Raw genomic sequence first — 16,679 nt, forward strand, 5'->3', positions numbered from 1 at the left:
TATCTAATAGAAGCTGTGTGTATTACTGGTGGATTATCTGAGACACTGTGAAAACTTTTGCTTAGCCTGGAAAGCACAACACAATTAAGCCAGAGTCTGTACTTAGAGGAATCAACGCCTTGAATTAGCAGGAGTCTCTGTTGTAGATCAGGCCTGGCAAGTTGGGAGTTTTGTTGCAGAAACAAAAAGAACAGAACATGAAGCTATTTTATGTGACATTCTAGCAGGTGTTATCAGAAGCAGCATTTTTTTTTTTAAGATCTGAAGCACATTTAAATGTGTTTCAAGAGTATTCTGAATCCCTTATATGTGTCCTTGTCACTTTCTGGGGAAAAAAATATCTATTATTAACTACAGCTTTTATAGAATGCTTTTAGTCTCTAGCTCTGTTAAGATCTGTTTTCACTTATGGTCCTACATAGGATGGCTATTTCAGTTTGGAAAATAAACGCTTTACGTTATGAATAATATTAGTTGCTAGCATATCCCATTCTCCCAGAAGTACCCTGGCCCTTATGCTCATGGAAAACCATATAAAAACCCTTGTGCACACTGCAGTCAAATTCTCAGAGGAATGCAAGGTTCCTACCTGAATCAAAAAGTGGAGATGAACCTTGGTTTCAAAGAGTGAGTGATATCACAACAACAAAGAATAAAATTCAGTTTTTTTCTGTATTTTTCAATTCTCCAAATGTGGTAGATTTTGGTAATGGCAAGTATTTAAAAGATTTTAGTGCAGCTGGAGGAGGGACTTTGGAAGCAATTCAGAGTATGTGACAAGCCCATTAAAAGAACATTTCTGCTATCACAAGCCAGCTGTGCTGCTGCTGGAGTTAGCCCTGGTCCATCTCTCCTCTAAGCTGAGAGGGCAAAAGGAGTGCATTTTCCCCAGAACAGCTATTTCAGCTTGCCTGCAAATTAAAAAGCTTCCCACTGACACAGCTTACCCTTAGTTTTATACAAATAGTTATCTTTGGAGGCCTGGACAAATTAAAAAAAAAAAAATAAAATTAATGGAATCTCAAACTCCAGAATAAGTTCTACAAGAATCTCCAAAAAGTTGAAAAATACATACACCTCCCATTACCTGTTTGCATATTTTCCTTATTAAGCAGCTAGAGTAGTAAAGAAACTAATCCATCAGAATTCTCCCTGGAACTCCCCTGGTTTTCTTTCCTTTTAATATCAGGAGATTTCAAGTGCAAAGATACTGCTGAGCACAAACTTACCATATTCCAGTTATGCTTAAACACAAAGCTAATTGTGTAGTTCACAAAGTTGTTCTTTTGCTTTGTTACTTACTGGAGGAAGTGGAGGAGGGAGAGCAGGTGGCAAAGGAGCTTCATCTTCTACTGGAGAACTGACCTCTGGCGTGGGACTGGGTGACTGCTCAGTAGAAGGAACTATAGCGAGATTGTTGTTGTTGTCTTCAGTTGTCTCAGGTGTTTGATTTGTGGTTTCAGTGCTTATCAGCTCCTCGGTAGCGGGAGAAGGTAATTCATTATCATTGGCATCTGACGAAGGGGGTGGTTCATCAGGGACAGGAACTGTAGGCTGCACGGGGATTGGTTCTTCAATATTGCCATTGGTGCTGGCGTTCCCATTATCAACGTCAGCTAGGTTGCCTATGAAGTCCTGTGGATTGCTTGGCTGATAAAAAGGAGCACTTTCTATCCCTCCAGCCAGGGTATTAAAGCGCTGGTACAATAATTTTTGTATATTTGGTCCACTTGGGCCCTCTGGCTCAGTGATGGAGCTGCGTTTCTTTAACGGCCTCGGAGCATTGGCAAGTTTTCTCCTCAGAGCCTCGAGGTCAGCATCGCTCTGATACCGTAGGGGCGAGTGCACAATAGGGGTGAGCTTAGTAGGACTAAGAGGACGGGGAATGTTTTCCACATTGCTGTTTTCAGTGGGTGGTGGAGCATTTTCCAGCTCTTGATCTTTTTCAGTGACCTCAGTCTGAGGCTGAGATTGTGGCTGTGAGGGAGACTGGGCAGGCAAAGAACCATGAAGGAATGGCAAGGGTGAGGGAGAGGTTGAACCAGACTGTAATACAGGCTTTCCATAAACTGAAGAAAAGAAAGATGGAAAACAGTGAAGAGCTGTTTTCAAATTACGTAATAAAATATTTATAAATAAACTCTTGCTACTTGTTTGACACTACTACAGAAAAAAAAAAAGTTCTGGGGACTATCAAAACAGAAATAAATACTTACCTTGGTGATGCTGATGCTTCTTACAATTATAAGCTACAAGTAGCATCTGGACTGTTTTTCCTCTTTCAAGAGGAAACAACAAGAGAAGAAAAACTCTCCTATCGAGACTCTGTTTTTTCAACTTATTAAAGTACTGGTAAAGTATCCAGGCTATATTGTTCCAATTGCATCTTGTTTTAAAAAGGTAAATCAATGCATAACCTCAAAAATATATTGAATGATTTTGCTCCTATTCTGCATACACAAAAATAACTTTCCTCACAGATTTAGACAAGTTTTCCAAACCAATATGGGAAGCAAACTAAGCCAAACAAGTAGATCTTAATGGATTCCAAAGAAAAAAAAAAGCAAAATATATTCTACCTGCTTTTACCGACTTATTTAAGGTATTGTACACAGCTTGTTGGTAATTCTTTGGTGGTGTTGCTTGCTGAAGATACACTGAGTAGATGGAACTGGAGTTCACTGTCTGTGGCCCTTTTCTGGGAGACTGAGGTCTGGATCCTTTATCAGCGAGAAAAGGTCTGATTGCCACAGTCAAAGGCAGTTCTGGCCTGCCCTCTCCTCCTGGGAACAAAGGGGCACCGGAGGGTTGATACGTGGGGCTGGGAGGGACAGAAATCCTCTGCTGGATCTGCTGTGAAGAGCTGGGCTGGTGCATGTTGCTGGGAGGTGGGAGCGGAACCGGCCTTTGCCGGTTTGCTATACTGGTGCCAGGCCTGGGAAGGCTGCCATCTTTCCTTCTTTCTAGAGAGTTTGTAGAACCTGTTCCTAAAGGAACTGGGCTTGGATAGGTCCCGTAGTTCTGAGGCAACTGCTTGCTTACACCAGGAACTGTTGGTGGCACCTTCCCCAGGTCAAGACCCTGTGTAAGAACAATAAATAGTATATGCCATTTAATTAAATAAAGGACTTCTGAGCAAGAACATTCCTCTTTCAACACACCATACTAGCTATCTTGTGAGACAGCAAAGGAGTCAATGTAAACAATGTGTGTTCCTTTATCACTAGATATGATTCTACCTGAGTTTATCACAGGATCCCATCATACCTCAGACAAAAGCCACTGTTTAAAGGCGCCTTCAGCTGTAACACATTCATATCAATTCAAAACTATTTGCATACATGCAAAGCCTGAATAACTTGTTCTGGATTCTGGATCTCAGTATCTAGTTGATAACATACTTGACAACATATACTGTCAGAGTTTACCAAAACAATTTAAAGACTAAATCCTTATTCTTTAAAGATTATAATCTTACAGAATTCATAAAGTACTAGCATAACAGTCCAGACAGACACCACTAGTGGACTCACTTAAGGATAGATTTATTAACTTCTTTTGAGAGATTTTTATGAGAAAAAGAGTACATTGAAAAAGTAATAATCTATACCAAGGAAAAAGACTAACAAAGATATGAATTAGAGAAACATGAAGTAGGGGGGAGAGGATTATGAGAAGCAAAGAGAGAAAAGGGGAGACTAGATATGTAAAAAACCAGGAAGGAATACAAACTACTAAAGGTGAAAAAAACCCACACATTTTAATGTGATAAGAACAGAAAGGAACAGATGAAATACAGAGGTAATTTTCTTTATGACTTTTTAAATAAACAGCAGCAGGGAAATGGAATGTATATCTAACTGAAGTGAGTTCAGCTATGAAAACTAAAGGTTCATAATTTCAGCAAAGCAGATCTATAAATATATCACAGATGAAACCCACCATCTTATCAGTACTTCCTAATACTGAAGTTGGCAAAGGCTGGCTGGATATAGTTCCTTGTTTTAAAGCAGTATCCATGCTTGATTCTTTCCAGTCTGTGTTGGAGATCTGAGGGGGTTTTACCACAGGGGCTGAGCTCTGTTTAAGTATCGGCCAATTTCCATCATTAGCTTGAAAACAGACAAAAATACTAGATTTAAGATAATCCATACTAGCATTGCAAACAAGCAAAACTACACATGAAATAAAACAACTTAGATTACAGTGGGATTAGTTTTATTCTAGAAGTGAGATAAATTAACATTTGATTCAGAAATCAATACTGGAAGCCAAATCACTGCATACAATGTGCTGTTCACTACCTTTTAACACTCAAATTCCACTGAAAATTTCTGTGGAAAAAATGTAATTAAAATTTTGGCTTGAGTGTTGCATATTCTGCTATTAGAAGGCAAACAAACTCAGAGTAAAAATCCTTACAGAAACACTTCATCAACAGAATTCTTTGGGTACTATCCAGAGACACTGTCAAATTACACTAAATGTTAAGTCTGTGTAAGCCCCGAGTGGACTTGCTCCAAATTTAAACTATGGTTACCAGATTCATTCACCCATAACAGGATGTAAGATCTCCCTTGAACAGCAGGGTGGAACAAAAGCACACATTCCTTTGCTGGAAGTGGTAGTTAACTCACCTTTTGTTTTTCCTCAACACACTCACCCGATTAGAACTGCCTCAGAGATTTAATATTAAATACATTTATAAAGTCAGCTGACAACTTTAACTCAGTGTGAAGACACAAGTCATGGGCTTTTATCTTCATCATATGCAAAAAATCATACATAGCTGCACATAAACTGAGGCAAAAAATCCTTAAAGAAGTCCTAGATGCACTGATATGTTACTTTATAAAAGTGTGTGAGACTAGTTTCAGTTCTCTACATAAGCAAAAGAGTTTCAGTAGCCTAATAATTAGATATGGTTTATAATAACTAAATACATCCAATGTTAGAGCCTAAGGATTTGATCTGCCTTTAAAAGATTAAAATTCAGGCATCTGTTCCTATAAGGAGACTGGAGATCATTTCTCCATCCCCATGGCTTGTAATTGTTGTAGTGCAGCACTTAAATCAGCAAAGATGATGTGTAACAATTAACTTTACTACAGGATAGCAGCTAAAATGGAGGGGGATTGTGCACGTGTGGAGATTCAATGATATTTCTGGATCCCACAGTAATACAGTATCAAATGAAAACCAGGTATTTAGAGGCCAAGTTTCCCATTTCAGTTCTAAGCCTCTAGAAAACAGAATCAGCAGAGCTATTTCTAGAATTCTCTGTCTAGTATAGTAGATAGTCTCAAAATAAGCTGCATAGGAACATTCTAATGACAGTGATTTTTCCATCACCATTCTACTTTCTATCCATGAGCCTTACCCTCTTTGTTGAGTAGCTCTCAAAACAGGATTAACACTTGCATATTTTTACACTGAGAATACAGTATATAGTCCAGAAATCACTTTTCACACTTGCAAACTGTCGGGAAGCAAAGTAATGAGGCCTAGCTTTTAATACTGGCAACATCCAAGAACTGAAAATGCTGTGGGTTTTGTTTGTTATTGTTTTCATCATCTTGTTATCAGGAGCGAGACCAAAAAAGCGTCTAAGCACTTAGACCCTAAACAATGGCAAATTTTCCAACTATGCCACTGAATTAAATGTTTACTGTACAAAATACACAAGACATTCTGTACCTCCAGTAAGGTTACAGTTCAGTAAAACCTTTGTTTTGAAGATCAGTAAAATGTGTTATAATTGATTCATGCTGAACATGAAAGCATCTGGATCTCTAAGTTTAGTTATGAGGAAAACACTTACAAAAACAACACCAAAAGACTTGACAAATTTAAACATCTTACCAGCAAATTCAACCCACACTCTACTATTAAAAAGACAGATACACAAAAACTTATTGTAATCAGCATGTTTATGCCCAAATTTTGAGGTAACAGACTGGAAGTACATTCAGATTCTCCCTCCTCTCTCTAACTTACACTGTGAGGGTGGGGAGTCAGTGGCACAGGTTGTCCAGGGAAGTTGTGGATGCCCCATCCCTGAGGTGATGTTCAAGGCCAGGCTAGATGAGGCTTTGAGCAACCTGGTCTAGGGGGATCTGATGCCAACACCCTCCTGACAAGGCCATGCCAGCTCCTGCTCTCAGCCACCTCACAGCCAACTGGCTCCATCCTCCCCTCCAAATGCACCCTCTTGCCTGTACCTGTAAACTAACACCCAGTGCACTTCAGCTCTCACCAGGCCATTGTGCATTTACATAAATAAGACAGGGACACACAGACACAAATGGTTTTGTGAATTTTCTCTGACTTCACCTAAAATTTCTGTAGGTCTGGATCCACGATACATACTGTAGCAACTGAAGTACACTCCCAGTCCAATGGAAGGCAGCAAGATTCTGGGTATTGACTTGGACAGTGTGAGCTTTTATCCCAACTCTGGGGTCAGTGCAATGTGGAAACTTGAAGTTTTCCACCAAGTAACTCAAACTAAGCCTGTGTTTTATACATCTATCCAATCCAAGATATACTAAAACACACTTTAGTGATTGCCAGAAATTTCTAACATTTTGAAAATTTTGAGGTTTTGCAGTGAAGAAAACTCATCCCAGGTACACTACTCTAGTATTCCTGGGATGAATTTGCTGCAAATCTGTTTCCTTCAAAGATGAAAAGCAACTTCTCAACCATTTTACATTTCAACAGCATCTTCTACATGCCAGACCACAACACAAATCCTAAAGATGCTGTTTAATATGCATCTGTGTGCAAGAGCTCAGATGACCATATTAAAAACTGAGTTCTTAGCTAGGCAGAGATCTTCTACGGACTCACAGTGCTGGGTGTCAAACAGAGTAGGTGCCAGGCGGATGACATTGTGAACAGCAGACTGAAGAGAAGTGGGAGGTGACAGAATAGGATCCACTATTATGTCTAAATCAGAAACCTTCCAGGTGTCTGGAGATTTTTTCACACACCCACAGTCTGTCTCTACCGGACACACCAAGGCAGATCCAGTTACACAGAAAAAGAAAGAAAAAAAGTGGTGGAAAAATTATAACAATGACAATGGAGAAAATCAGAACAGGAACACTCAGATAATGAGAAATAAAAGCATGACAGTTGAAAAAAATTCTCAATTTCTTTTCTTCCTTCCTGGGAGCATATAAGCTTCTCCTTACATAAATCTATTTTACAGAACAAGTACCTTCAAAATAATAAATACAAAGTCAGTCCCTAAGGCAGTATAATTATTTCTGTAATATTAAAAGTCCTGAGGTAGGTCTAGAAGTGGGTATATATATTTTGGGAGGTTGATATTACAAAATTTTGATTTTTGGTTGGTAAACTTAAAAGTTAGGAACTGTCCTTTTCCGTATGTGGAAGAAGGATCCACAAATCTGAAAACTAAACTGTTGCAAATCTGTACCTTCACCCTACAATTAAGTCATTCCATACTCTTGGGACTTTTCCATAAATCCACAGCGATGGGGTTTGTAGAGATTTTAAATACTTTTAGCTGATAAAGGTATTGCTAAATCACTAATATCAATGGAAAGATTGGGGTCTTTTTTTTTTTTAATTTCTGTTTGGCTAGTTTTACTTTCTGACATTCTTTTCTTCAGAGAGGTTCAGATTGTCTTCCCTCCATCTCTTCCTCCCCATCTGGAAAGCCTGCTGCAAATTTTGCTGGAATATTCAGTTTTAAGTACTTGAATGTATGTGAATATTGCAACAGCTTTCGTCTCCTACTCATTCCTTATCCCATTTTTAATCTCTCCTAGGATACCAGGTAAAATAAGTCCTGTGGTTAGATGAATGGGATCATGCAATTTTATTTGTATTATGCCTATTTTCCTAGCTTATAATTTCTTAAGAATTCTGAATCTTCTAAGATATGAGCAGAGAGGTGGGATTTGCTAGAATTGAGAATTTAAGGCACAAATATGACCTGCTTCATTTAGTCTCCAATGCAAATTAAATAATAATTCTATTTTATAATGTAGATGGTATTATTACTGATGGGAGACTTGGGAGCCAATTTCAGAGACAAAGTTCTGGAGACTACTCTGGAAGGGCAGCTTCTTCACTAAAAAGGGCAGAAACAAGTAAACAGCATCGATGTTAAGGTTATTCCATTTCAGAAATGCTTCAAGGGCCACAAACTCCCGTATCTTAGACAGAGCAAAAACCTCCCATAGTTTTATTCTATTTTCCTATTTAGTCTCCTTCTAGGAAGTAATATTGTTATTATTTACTCACTAGCTTTACCTGACAAAAAGCAACATACTGTAAGTAGTTATTTATAATACAGTTTTCCACAAAGTTGATTTCATTATTGTATTCAAACACACGAACTAATTGAGAAAGCTATTAAAGACACAACATAGGATCTGTGAAGAAAATGTGCTCCTTTTAGGGATGTACCAGCCAGTAAAATTTCAAAGAAAACACTCAATAGCCTAAGTAAAATTCATGGAAAGAGGCAAAAATGCCATGTATCAAATGACTTATGTCCAATTCACACAACAGTATTAACACATCTGAAACTTGCCTCTTCCACTACAGAAATTATGCCAACACTAAGATTGCTCCATTTCTTTATTGCCCCTTTTCAAACCATATGTATTAATAAACATCACACAAGTACTTACCAGATTTTGATCTTCCATGTGTTGAGTTAGGAGCAATGGTGAGAGACTGTGGCTTAACTGGATCTACTGGAACTGCGTAAGTGCCAGCACTTGGAACTTGGATGTAAGGTCCTACTGCTGCTACCCTTCCTGAAGCACTCAAGGATGACTGGGGTGATGAAGTCCCATTAATACGATTCAACTGAAAACGATCAGACAAATTGAAACGTGAATGTCCATTTAATCTAGACCTTGCTGCATGAACAGGGAGGTCTAAACTTAATTATCTAGAACCATGCACTGTACCTAAGGCACCTTAATAATTAAGTTACCATGCTCTATGTTTCTACAAAAAGAGAAAAAAAAGTAGTAGAAAGCACAAATATTATTCCTTAAAATTAACACCTCAAAAATTCTTAGTCACAGCATATAAATCTCTTATAGACACCTTTATCTCTGTAAGGCCTCTTTCATTGTGCCTTTCTCAAGGAAATGGTCTAAAATGAGTTCTTAAATGATCAAATATGTATGGGTTGGGGTTTTTTAAAGCAATACCTCCAGCTAGTAATACATATGGAAATCCAAAATTCGTCTCTAAAATCTTTTTGAAGGTCCAGACAACTATTAAGCCTAACTTTATCAAACCATTTATATTTTTATCCATTTTCCATACTGGAAGATCAGTATTTTATAAAATCCAATTTTTTAATGCATCCATGCTTTTAAACATTTAGCACACAGTCATACTTTCCTTCCTAGAAATATAAACTTTTCAGATTTTTAATATAGTCTTGTCTGTGCAATGAAGAAAAATGAAAGGAAACATATTCTGTCTTACAGAAGTTTTTGGATAACTATGAGAAACCTTAAAATAGTTTTAAAGAACCTGCTACTCTTATTATACGTTCTTTATCTGTAAATGTATTACTTGAGTGGGAAAAAGTGAGATTCTATGTAGTTTTTATAGGCCCTTGATAAACTGAAGTGTGGCCCTTTTAACAGTTTATCTTACAGGAATGTTTTCTTTTTGACGTGCCTCAACTTTTTTCTTGTACAGTCGTTCGCGAAGCTCGTTGATTCGCTTGTCCATCATAGCCACCTCCATATTGCGTTTGTTTAGGAGCTCTTTCTGCTGCTGGAGCTTGGAGTTCTGCTCCTGGTTAAGCCTGTTACGGATCTTCAAAAACAAAAAAATGAAAAATAAAACCCCACTTGTTAGGGGACAGTTCTTGTTCTGTCTCTTGGCAAGTTGGTTTTTAATACAGTGTTAAAAAACCCAAAGCAACTTGGATCAACAACTTGTTCTGGTGTCTCTAATTTACGCTTACACACATCCTGTCAAGTTAGCATTTGCAATCATGAACAACTCTTGGAGGAAAACAGTGAAAAAATATCCTAAAAAAACATAGTGGATGCCTATTAAATACATACAGACTGCATCCCATTTATAGAAAATGGATTGAGGAATTAGGCATAAAGACATTTCAGAACTGAATTCTACTGTGAAAAACTAAATCACAGAAAATGTTTGTTAGAAGTTATGCTCACCCAAGACAGCTTGTCTGTCATGAAAACTGAGTGACACCAAACTTGTAACAGAAACTCTGATTCTGTTTGCAGTTCCTCATGAGACTTCATGATGTCAAGCAGGGGTAACTGAACTGCTACTGCAGGGACTGGGCACAGATTTTCCTCTCTGCATAGGGACTAAACTGAAACCTTCACAGCGGTTTTCCAGTAGATGATGAGGTGGATTACCTTTATGGTTTAAATCAACCATGACACTCTTTATAATTATTTCTCTTGCTTTGCCATTGGCATTTTTTCATACCTTCAATAACTCAAACATTGTCTCAGTGTTCCAATTTTCATGGTAATGTTACAAGCAAAAAACACCTGAGGCAAATTTAAGTCTTGATAAACACATACGGGATCATTGTGAAGCACAAGAGAAAAATCTTCATCTATTGAGCATCTTAGTACTTAGAAATACTTAGAGAAATACTCAAAGGCAAATAGACATGCCTTGTATAAATGGGGAAGGGGGAAAAGGACCCTTATTCCTAATGCATGAAAACACGATTGATTGATTGATTTGTACGTTGTATTTGCTCATCTATATAAATGAGACTAATTTTGAAATTTAAATTAATTTTAAAATATTAAATATATTAGAGCTGTTACCTTGATCACAATCAAGTACATGAGTAAATAAAAAAAGCCCTCAAAATCCTGATACATTAGCAAATAACTGGACAAAATTCCAATGTAAACTGAATATTTAATTACTCATGTGAGAGCTACACTCTAGACATAACAATCTTCTTGGAGGAGGTATTCACGCAGGGAATACTCTGTGAATACACTGCAGCTATATTGCACTATATAATGCAGGGAATATAGTGCAGCTTATATTTTTGATTACTGTATTAAAATATGTTATTTTATGTATTTTATTTACACCAGACAATATAGCTACATTTTCACAACACACTTTTAAAATTACAGTAATGTCTCCAAGTTAAGATGGCATCTAAGTGAGCTTGCTATACCCAGTTCAGTGCAAACTAGAAAAGTACCAAAATGAGTTTTAGAAAAAAAAATTTTGAGATTAAAACAAATAATAGGTTATGTGGACATTCAGTATTTGAGGGGCTGAGAAGCGTCCTTCAAAACACTTGCACACTTTGTATCATTACGTGTATAAGAAACAAAATCGTTTTTAAAGCTAATGAAGTTCTTTCTGAAAAAAGGCTGTGTGCCAACTACAACCTCACATGTTAACAGCATTCTAAGACACTGCTTTTGAGGTGTAACACAACAAATTGCCACTCATAAGAGCAGTAATACAACTTTTAAAATCCACAGTTGTAATTCAAATAGCATCTTTTTGTTACTTACCTGTAGCTCTTGATACAGCTTTTTTAATTCTACTGCTGCAGGCCCTGTCACTTGTCCATTGTAAGACTGAAACCCATTCAGTTTCCCTTTCCTTAAATCCTCCAGTTGCTGAGTGAGCTGATCCACTTTTAACACTGCAGCCTGCAGCTCCTGCTGCTTTTCCTGGAACATGGCACTTATATGCTCAATTTCAGTTGCTAAAATTAATAAGATAAAAATAACAAAAAAATAATAAATAAAGCAGAAGTTAGTTTTTTTAATTCTACAAGTATTAACAAGCACACCACACTAGCTTTACATTTAATATATGTATGCACCTATAAAATACTTGCATTGCAAATTTGCTAACAGCCATAGTATTTCCTAATAGTTAGAGGATAGACTTATTCTGACTTTGTTTGTAACAACAAGTTCTGTCCCATACAAATTTCAAGGAAACACAGAATGTTTTTTTCTTAAGGGGGTTCTATCTGAAAACCTGCTTCAATGCTATACTGACTTATTATTTACTAGTCAGGTGGTGAACAGTAAATTATATAAATTAAGAATTCCACATACACAGATTGCCATTCATCATCTTGCTGTAGTCCACTTGTCCTCTCATGGCACGGATTTTTTTCAGCTTTGTCTCTTGAGTTTCAACACGTTCTTTAAGTTTTTGAAGCTTTTCACTCTCAGAAACAGACTGCTGCTGGCGACGCTCTTGCTGCTTCAGGTAACGCAAACGTTGTTCCTGACAAAAGGAGGTTTTAAACAAGAGGCACCTGTTACCCATTTATTTAAAAAAAACCCCACCATATTAACTTAGAAAAACATATCACTTTGGTCAGGTTTTTTACTTCCACAAATCAGAAAAGGTTATATATTTCGTTGAAATATGCATGAGTCCTAGAAAAAACTCTTAAACATCAAGTTAACAAGTCTGTTTTAGAGCAGAGAATCGAAATTTTTTTAGACAAAAAAAATCATATTTACACAGATAAGCAAATACAGCCCTAGTTAGAACACTCATTCAAATACATCTGTGATGCTTCTTCTGGCACTTGTTTTCTGACACTATTAACAGTTTTCTTGCTGTTGGCAAAATAGATTTCCAGCACTGTTACCCAGCTTCCCAAAGATGACAAAATATGTCCAACAGAACATTTTGAACAAGATGACCTGCTGTAAAATAATGGTCCCGTTCTAAATAACAGTTTTTCTGCTGGGCACACAAGGAAAATTTTTTTAAAAAAACTTATTTCCATGAAGAAAGAGCAACAGAATCAGTACCTAGGTTGACTCCTAGGTACTCCAAGCATTGAAGGCATACTGTATCCTATAATACTTTGAACAACATCAACAACATCAAAACCATTAAACCTCCTCCCCACTCTGCAAACATACTTAGATTCTTCCATATGCAAGACTTGGAAATATAATACTTGAATATTTATGAATTGGGCATATCCTCATCTCACACCACTATTACTGTAGTGGAGTGAATGAGCTACTAAAGATGAGCATGGAGTTGAGCTTGTTCTGCCACAGATCATGAAGGGGGCCACACAAGAGAGACAAGTAAGCCCTAGCAATATTTTTATAGTGACACATAGGTTGTTTGAGTAGTATTTATGCTGAAAGACTGTGCATTGCCTAAGGTAAGATTATTCTGGTAAAATTATGGATTTCTCAAGCTATTTCTTGAGTTTAACTGAAGTAACTTAATGTGTTTTTCTCTATCCATGAAACTTATGCTTGCATATGTTCAAAAAAATTGGTCTGTATATAATTATTACCTTAGCAACCAACATTTGCTGTTGATTTTCAATCTGTTGCTGTTGTCGGGCAGCCATATCTTGCAGTTCAGAAAGAGTGAGCTCAACACGTGGATTCCCAACCTGCAGAACAGAAAATGTTACATGAATGTGTTGATGTGTATCAGGCATTCTGACCAGACAAGCTAAACCCCCACTCCTCAGAGGAAAATTAAAGGCTACTCCCAAGTCCTCAGAGGAATGATGGGGACCTGTGAAACAGTGAGGAACATCAGAGCAGAAAGGAGGGGCACAGACCATGCAGAGGGACAGAAAAAGCAAAAACTGGGAAAGTGGATGGAGAGAAAAACACTAAGAGACAAAACAAACAAGAAGAGAGAAAAGAGCCCTTATCTGACATTTAGCATCTCTCTGTTCAGATGTTTGGTAGCACTGGCATACAGTCCTGGTAAAGCACATGAGATAACACACATGCAAGCAGGTATTTTAGGCAGTACGAGAATCTGAAGCTGCTTTCCTTTCCTAATATTTTCAGCATAACTATCTTGGCAGCTTAAACTGCTCATTCATATTTGCCTGGCACAGGACAAGACCACATGAGAACTCTTAGATAAAGGGTCACTAAGCTCACATCCAAAGATGGTGAAAATTCTGATAAACTGGGTACGAATCTGTAAAAACAGATGTCTGTAGAAGTGAAGCAAAGTAAAGCTGATCCCCTTTAGATAAGTAAGTGGCTATTACTTTGAATGAAATGCAAAGTATTAGCAAGGCTTTCTCACTCTTTTGCATTTCAAAACTAACACAAGCTACAAAATGAGGATAGAGACACAATTGATGAAAAGTCTTTAAAATTCATACCATGTGTGTGACCAAATCTCATGTGTTTTAAAACATGAATGCATTGTTTCAGTATATCCATAGTTCTATCAACAAATACAATTTATATTTATACACTAAATTACTTCAAGCACACTTTTTTGTATGCAATCTCAAGAGAGTGCAATGTACCAATAAAAATTCCAGAAGCTGACACTTGCTACTCAGAAAACCAAAACCCATAACCTGAGAATTGCAGTGTTTAACCACAACTTCAGAATTTCCGCTGAAAGAAAATACCAGTCTTTGAAAAATTATGCTGCAAAGTTCAGAATAGCCCAACATCTGTTTCAAAGTATTTACACGTAATTCAGTCAATTTATTGGATCAATGTAAATGCTGGACTACTGCACTCTAATAATTCAGTAAACAATGTAGATTTTTCACCAAATTACATGACTACACTATTAGTAAACCAAATAAAAGTTACATCACTTGCTACCCCCAATATAGTCAATACCGCTGAAAAAGAAAACATAATTAAATATTTTGGATATATTGATAAATAAAACTGTTTCAAATGCTTATAAAATGGAATGAGGTTTGAACATTTTACAGACATACAGAAAAAAACCCCCAAACAACCAAAACAACCCCCCAGTGCCCAAAATCAATCCCACATCAGATTACAGATCTGTTCACACACCTGATCCCACAGGAAAACTGAATTAGCTGCTCTGCTTTTCTGGGCCCATCCTACTAATGTCCAGTGATGTATCTCCTGAAGTACTTGTACTTCACTCACACAAACATCTTGTTGACACCACAGTATCTCAAGCACTTTGAATGGCTTTTTTCATATTTCTACATCAAACCCCTACACAAGTATTAGTTCTCCAACCAGTGCACAATACAGAACTGTTTCTTTAAGCATCATTTAGGAAAGGAAAATATAATTTGTTTTAAAGTAACTGAATTTTTTTTTCTACCTGAATTAAAATTTTATGCTGCTGCATATAATTCTTTAAGACAAAGACCTCAGGGTCAATCACTAAAGTGAGCCAGACTTGGATCACTAACTTTTAAAGCTGCTGCATCTTGGACACATGATGTAGACATGTCAGCTAAAATGTTTAGATAAAGTTATTGCCTCTGTTTGAACATTTCCCACTGAATAAATTATGAAGTGAAATTATAATTCTTACTGGAAACAACAACTGAAATTCCTCTTACTAGTCAACAATAATGAAAAAATTTTATAGCAGAGAAGTAATTAAAAGAGGTGAAGTCCACTCAAGATACTAATTTTCTATTTCAACACAGGGAAAAAAATAGACCTTACTAGTGTGCACTTTTTTTATTAGCATGACTTATGCAGAGAAGAGTCCTTCCCAATCTTCTTTCAGGGCAAGTAACTTGTACCCACTTGTGGCCATCAAAAGAGACATTTTTTATTAATTACAGACTGAAAGGCACTAATTGGCTAAGAAAGTAAGGAAGCTTCTCCAAGTGCCATCCACAAACCAAAATGTGCTTACTTGAGACAAGAAAACAACACAGAAACCAGATGCTGCTCCCAGAACATGTTCAGGCTCTGCTGACTTCAGTTGGCATGCCCAATTGCCATAAGAAAATAAACCTCTACATCTGCTTCTGCTGGGCTCTGCAGGCAATTCTTACAAGGGGCTCAGAATGGCATGAAGGCTTCCCTCTGGATCGCTGATTTTAGAAGTTAAAGGGGGAATGTGTGTGACTTGAAAGTATTTTCACAATACACACATGTGCTTTCTCAGAAATATGTAACTTGCATTAAACTATGTGAAGTTTTCCCAGTGCTTCCTTTCTCTCTGCTTTGATTGCCAGTTGAAGTTAAAAACATTCATAGCTCCAGTATTTCCAGTAAAAATTTTGAGTATAACACTGTCCAAAAAATAGAGAGATCTTTTATTCCATTAAGTAATCTTGTTAAAAATACATCCAGACTCAGAGGTGGTATCTGTATAGTGGTTGCAAGAACTTCCAAGGTAAAAAAGCCATTTCACCACGTGAAGATTAAAGATTTTCTAAATGGCTAAAGTAACCTGGAATGCACAATGGCAATAAGAAACTGGTTTGTAAAAGCACCAGAAATTAACAAAAAAACCCCAACCCAGTTTAATCCAAGAGCTCAGAATTTTTACTGCTTTAAACAAGCATATTTGAAAGTCTCTCTCATAATGCCTGGCAAAAGTACGGTACTATTTTGCATCATGTGAAATATAGAAGATTAATTACAAGATTAATGCAAATATTAGCATCTCCTTGAAGAAGCTATTAACTACTGCAAAATGTTCCATTTAGAAAGTGTAATATCTAAAAACCTTTTATAAATGGCAAAGCACAATAACATGGGAAACAGTGATAATTAACAATTTAAATATAAACACCCTATGAAAAATCTTTTAATGTTCACCTCACTGAATACCAGTAAGTATACCTTTCACTTCCAAGAGCTACACTACACTTAGGAAAAAAGAAAGACAGCTGAGGAAACATAGCATTGAACCTGTAA

At 37.0% G+C, this 16,679-nt stretch overlaps 1 protein-coding gene across 4 annotated transcripts in view; it reads right to left on the reverse strand.

Moving 5' to 3' along the window:
• Positions 1-16,679, reverse strand: part of PPP1R13B (protein phosphatase 1 regulatory subunit 13B) — a 69,425-nt gene that overhangs the window by 4,912 nt on the left and 47,834 nt on the right. For 2 of the 4 annotated variants that reach the window (XM_082283735.1, XM_082283736.1), the window contains exons 5-13: positions 13,331-13,432; positions 12,111-12,285; positions 11,553-11,749; positions 9,664-9,828; positions 8,673-8,853; positions 6,853-7,008; positions 3,943-4,112; positions 2,580-3,081; positions 1,303-2,069 (exon numbers count right to left, since the gene is read on the reverse strand). In XM_082283735.1, coding sequence (XP_082139861.1) covers positions 1,303-2,069; positions 2,580-3,081; positions 3,943-4,112; positions 6,853-7,008; positions 8,673-8,853; positions 9,664-9,828; positions 11,553-11,749; positions 12,111-12,285; positions 13,331-13,432 — 2,415 coding nt within the window. The remainder of the gene's footprint in view (positions 1-1,302; positions 2,070-2,579; positions 3,082-3,942; positions 4,113-6,852; positions 7,009-8,672; positions 8,854-9,663; positions 9,829-11,552; positions 11,750-12,110; positions 12,286-13,330; positions 13,433-16,679) is intronic. The other 2 variants (XM_082283738.1, XM_082283737.1) reach the window with 2 other exon arrangements.

The sequence above is a fragment of the Coloeus monedula genome (assembly GCF_965178545.1).
Source record: "Coloeus monedula genome assembly, chromosome: 6".
Lineage (NCBI taxonomy): Eukaryota > Metazoa > Chordata > Aves > Passeriformes > Corvidae > Coloeus > Coloeus monedula.